General features: G+C 33.3%; 1 protein-coding gene across 1 annotated transcript; it reads left to right on the top strand.

Moving 5' to 3' along the window:
• Positions 1 to 487: 487 nt before the first annotated feature.
• On the top strand, positions 488 to 4374 carry si:ch211-76l23.4 (uncharacterized). The gene is made up of 4 exons (XM_056453549.1): positions 488 to 588; positions 1037 to 1157; positions 1575 to 1704; positions 3543 to 4374. The coding sequence occupies exons 2-4, from the start codon at positions 1055 to 1057 to the stop codon at positions 3742 to 3744; spliced, it is 435 nt and encodes a 144-aa protein (XP_056309524.1). The 5' UTR covers positions 488 to 588; positions 1037 to 1054; the 3' UTR covers positions 3745 to 4374.
• The last annotated feature ends 962 nt before the right edge of the window (positions 4375 to 5336 follow it).

The raw sequence follows: 5336 nt of genomic DNA, 5'->3' as shown, positions 1-5336 counted from the left end.
ATAATAATAATAATGATAAGATCAATAAAAAATTATAATAATAAGATCAATAATAATAATAATAATAATAATAATAATAATAATAATAAGATCAATAATAAAAAATTATAATAATAAATAATAGTAATAATAATAATAAGATCAATAATAAAAATAAATAAATAAACAATAATAATAATAATAATGATAAGATCAATAAAAAAATAAATAAAAATAAAATAATAATAATAATAATAAGATCAATAATAATAATAATAACAATAATAATAACAATAATAATAACAATAATAATAATAATAATAATAATAATAATAATAATAATAATAATAATAATAATAATAATAATAATAATAATGAATTAGCAAACAAACCTTTACAGAACATTTTGGACCTCAAGGAACGGTTTTGACATTTAAATCTCAGTGGCTTGTTCATACAAGCCAAGGGTTTGGAAAAGATGTGTGTGATGGGGGAATGCTTAAAACCAGAGGGAGTGTTCTTCAGTCTTTAGGACAGACTGGTGCAACTACCAAGACAGAATTCCAGGGGCACCACATAGAGCACACATCTTCCCAAACTCTCTGACTGGTATGTAAGCATGGGTATTTAGATCCACACATTTATATTATTCCAAGAATCCATTTTACTTTAGCTGTTTGTAGCAGTAAACAAATGTCTGTGATATGCGTTGTGTATTTATATTAACTTCACTTAAATACACTCATTATTTTTATGTGTATTATACTTTGCATGCAAATTGTTTTTGAAAAAGTAGCTTACAGATCATGAGGAACATTTTCATGCACAGCCATCAGGTAAGCAGGCACAGATTGTGCCCTGAAACCAAATAGTGTTTATGCAGAAATATTATTTTTAGGATTAAGATTAATAGTGAGTTTAGCAGCGCAGGGTTTGGTTTATCTCTCAGTAAATATACATCATCTGCTTAGTGGAGTAGAAGAAAAAACCTGAGCCATTATTTAAACATTTTCTACTGGAGGAAACTGACTTTTCCGGACATGTTAAACTCTTATAGGAAACGTAAAGAACCAGGATGAGTTTCAGGGTGAGCCTGTTGTACCTGACCATGATTGTGGTCATAGTCTGGGGTCAAAGGAGACGCCCTGCAAAAGAGGAGTGGAACTACCGTGATGGCTGTGAGTGGATGTATTTTTGTGCATGCTGATATTCTACAGTATTCAAATGAAATAGTCACTCTTTAGAATAAGGTTTCAGTAGTTAATGTTAGTTAATGTATTTACTAACATGGACTAAAAATGAAGAAGACTTGTACAGCATTTGTTAATCGTAGTTCAACACTTACTAACGCATAATCAAAATCTAAAGTTGTGTATATTAACATTAGTTAATTCACTGTGAGTAGTTAGGAAGTTATGAGTTCATTAACTAATGTTAACAAAAATGAATAAATACTGTAATAAATGTATTGCTCATTGTTTGTTTGTGTAAGTAAATACAATAACTAATGGATGCTTACAGTAGAGTATAACCAATGAAATTGTGTTCGAATAGACCTTAAAAATGTGATTACTTGTGATGTTTTGTATCCTTAGCTGAAAAAGTAAGCATGCGAGGAGTTGCAAATCTGACTCAAGTGCTTGATGACTGGAGGTTTGACATCCTGAGCAAGGTCAAAGGACTCCTGCAGAACGACCACCAGTCCCTGCTGCCTGACTACTCCAGGTACACGTTCACAAAGTTTAATATGTTACATCAAACTCTCAGATTCAGGCATTTTTCCAAAGAGAGAAAAGAGCAGAAACACAGCATTGTTATTTTGGTATCTGCCGCTATGTCAGAATCTGGACGGTGCTCTTTTCAGAGCAGAACATTTCATTATGCTGGAAACTTTGCAACATAGTTTATGTGCTTAATGGGGAACTTCCTGGCTCCTTATGGTCTGGAAGCTAGTTGTGTTCATATTCCTCAAAGCTCTTTGCCAACCAGTGACTGCTAGGGGCGTTTTTTAGGCTTTCATCTGCATTGGGCCACAGGGCCCCCATAAAAATGCCTATATTTTGATACTTTTTAAAATAGTTCTTTTTAGATTTAGCATTGAATATTTCCAGACCATTTTGGAAAGCTGTTCGACTAATTAGATTAAATAAGTTGATTTCTTTGCAGTAATCTGAAGTGCTTACTTCAGTGTTTAGGTCTGAGCCTAAACAGCAAATAGAAAACACTAGTTACTTGATTGCTGAAATATGTGACTCTGGACCACAAAATTAGTAAAAAGGTATTTTTTAATGTATGAAATAGGAATTTTTGGCTGAAATACAACTGCAATTTGATACATAAAAAAACCAAAATATTAAGAAGTCATCTTTAATTGACTGCCCCTATAGCAAATGGTTGACAATGTTTGGACTGCTTTAAATAATGACTGTTAAAGTCATTCAAAGAATGATTGTTTAAATAGTGGTTTACACACACAGATTTGTTGGTTTACAAAAAAAAAATAAAAATATCAAACAAACAAAACTGTTGCACTACACTTCATTTTGGTTTTACTGTAAAACAAAACAAAACAAAATCATGTCTGAAAACAAAACAAAACAAAACAAAACAAAACAAAACAAAACAAAACACTTAACAAGCATGTTAAATGAGAATTTTATGGAATACTTCAAAAAATAAAGACAATTTCGTATTGATTGATTGTTTTATTTAGATTTTTTTATAATAAATTGGTTTTCTCTTGATATTTTCAGATTTTTCATTGTATATGTATTAATTATTATAATAGAGGTTGATATTTTAGAAATTATAGGATGTGTTGAAAAAAAATATACATTGGGTGTGTTAACTAGCGACATTAGGAGTTAAAAAATGCAACCCAAAAAGTTTTTTTTCTTGGTGGGGTAGTTAAAGGGTTAAAGCTTATATTGAATGCATATACACATTTCAAACATTTTGATATATTTTAGAAGGATATTAACACAAAATCTTCCTGGAAGAAGATATTCTAATGATTTTTGCCACAAACAAAAAAATCTTTCATTATTTTCCAATGACTGCAACTTTTTGCAGGTTTTGAGGTTCAACCAGATCACATATTACCACAGAAAATAATCATTTCTTCATCCTACAAAAATGTATCATGGATTTATGAAAAGCAAGAATGCAAGAATGAAGAATGAATGAGTCTCGAACTTCTGGGACCAGATGAAGTATAAAACGGTCTATGAATCTTAATCCTAAATTAAATCCGAAATAGAAACTCTGACAAAATGTATAAACTCAGAATAAGTAAATGAGGTCACACTTTATTTTGATGGTCCGTTTGTTGAATTCAAGTTACTCTCATTAGATTATAAGTAAACTGTTAGGTTGGGGTTGGAGTTAGGGTTAGTGTAAGTTGACATGTACTTGGAAAGTTTCTTAAAGTAAAGTAAATATCTGTTGAAGGACCAGTATCAACAGATATTAAGCAGACAGTCAACTAATACTCAAATTGACCATCAAAATAAAGTGTTACCATAAATGATGACAGGATCCTTTACTCATTTACATCTCCCCAGGATTCAACCTCTGACCGAGGCGCTTGATGATTTGTACAAAGAGTTTAATGCTCTGAAAGCTCATCTTGGTGATCTGACAGAGAAGTTTGGACCATTGGAGACCTTTGTGGATGAACTAAAGACAGAAAGAGCCAGCGCAAGTGCAGCACCTGCTATCCCAGTGCGCAGACGCCTTGTTAAGAAGACCCCTGCTTCCACTTAAAAGCCCTACGCTTGAGTAGAGCTGGATCTCTCTTAACAGCAAACGACTTTGATATAGATTCGTTTAGCAGCCTTTTCTTGAGCTTCTCACTCTTTGGGCATCTTGTTGCTGTACATACGTTGCTGGGAAACAAGGTAATAAACAATATGCTGAACATCGAGAATGTCCCTCTATATGTGGTTTGGATTGTATTCGAAAGCAGCAATTTAAAATGTGACGGCCTGCTCGTAATTAACATTACTAAAAAATGATGCACACAGCTGTGACCGCAGGACTTTATTTTAGAGCCCCTTTCATTACTCCTAATCGAAAAGAAACAAACAGCCATTTGTTATTCAGCATCAGAGTATTACGTTTGGCTGGAAATGAGTCTGAATGAGTATATTCAAATATGCATGACTGTCAGTGGAGTGATATGTGGTGTTTGCAGCTCTCAGGATGATCAACGACTCGTGCAGGTATAAACGGATTATGTACAAGCTAAGAACATTTCAGGAACACAATAAATTGTGTTTTTCATTGTGTTTTTGTGCTTATAATCTGATGAGCATGGTAATTAGATGCTTAATATCTCTTGGCTCATATTTGCCATCTTATGCAAGCTACAATAAAATCAGTCTGTTGCATTCACTCTTAAGTTTTGGTGTGTTAGCTAACTTTAGGCATAATTAGTTTGGTGTGTAACAGTCAGTGTGGTGTTTTGTTCAATAATCAACCATTATAAGATTATTTGTCTCATCTCCTTTTCTCTGTTTCTTAAACTCACCTGAGAAGTATCCATCTATCCGTCTGTCTGTCCATCCATCCATCCATCCATCCATCCGTCTGTCTGACTGTCTATCCATTTGTCTGTATATCTGTCTGTCAGTCTATCTATCCGTCTGTATACCTCTCAGTCTGTCTGTCTGTTTGTCCATCTGTCCGTCCATCAATCTGTCTGTCTGTCTGTCCACCCATCTGTCCGTCTGTCCATCCATCCATCCATCCATCCATCCATCTATCTATTGTGTCCATTTATCCATCCGTCCGTCCGTCCGTCTGTCTTTCACAGTAATAATCAAGAGGACCAAACAGCATTAGAAGAGATGTCCATTATTTATATGATAGTGTTTATTTCATACTTTATGGCCAGTGATATAAGGTAATATAAGGTCTTCTGTAACCCTTTATTACTAGAATTCAAAAATGTACGCCCCTCATTAAAATACATGTAAAAATAACAGACAGCACTTTTATTTATTGACTCTTTCACAGTTTTAGTCTGAGCTACCTTTCAACAGTGGAACTGCATATATTCTACAATTTGGACACTTTGCAATTTTACAAACTTTGAATTTGGAGACTTTTGGATTATACAGTCCAATTTTTTTGTTCTTTCTTTTTTTTTTTTTACAGTTTTTCTCAGTCGCTTTGGTGCATTTCTCACAATTTACATTTGCACAACAGTTAAAGCATTTCTCAAAACAATTAGTACAAACTGCAAAACCTAGTGGGTAACCTGCAAAAGCGTGTCACTTGCTCAAAATGGATAGCTCATTCCTCAAAAGCAAGTATTGATGGTAATGAAAGTGTCAGTGTTATTAAAAATGAGA

Source organism: Danio aesculapii, chromosome 3, assembly GCF_903798145.1.
Source record: "Danio aesculapii chromosome 3, fDanAes4.1, whole genome shotgun sequence".
Classification (NCBI taxonomy): domain Eukaryota; kingdom Metazoa; phylum Chordata; class Actinopteri; order Cypriniformes; family Danionidae; genus Danio; species Danio aesculapii.
The sequence above is the reverse complement of the archived record's forward strand: the minus strand, read 5'-3'. Positions and strand labels throughout refer to the sequence as shown.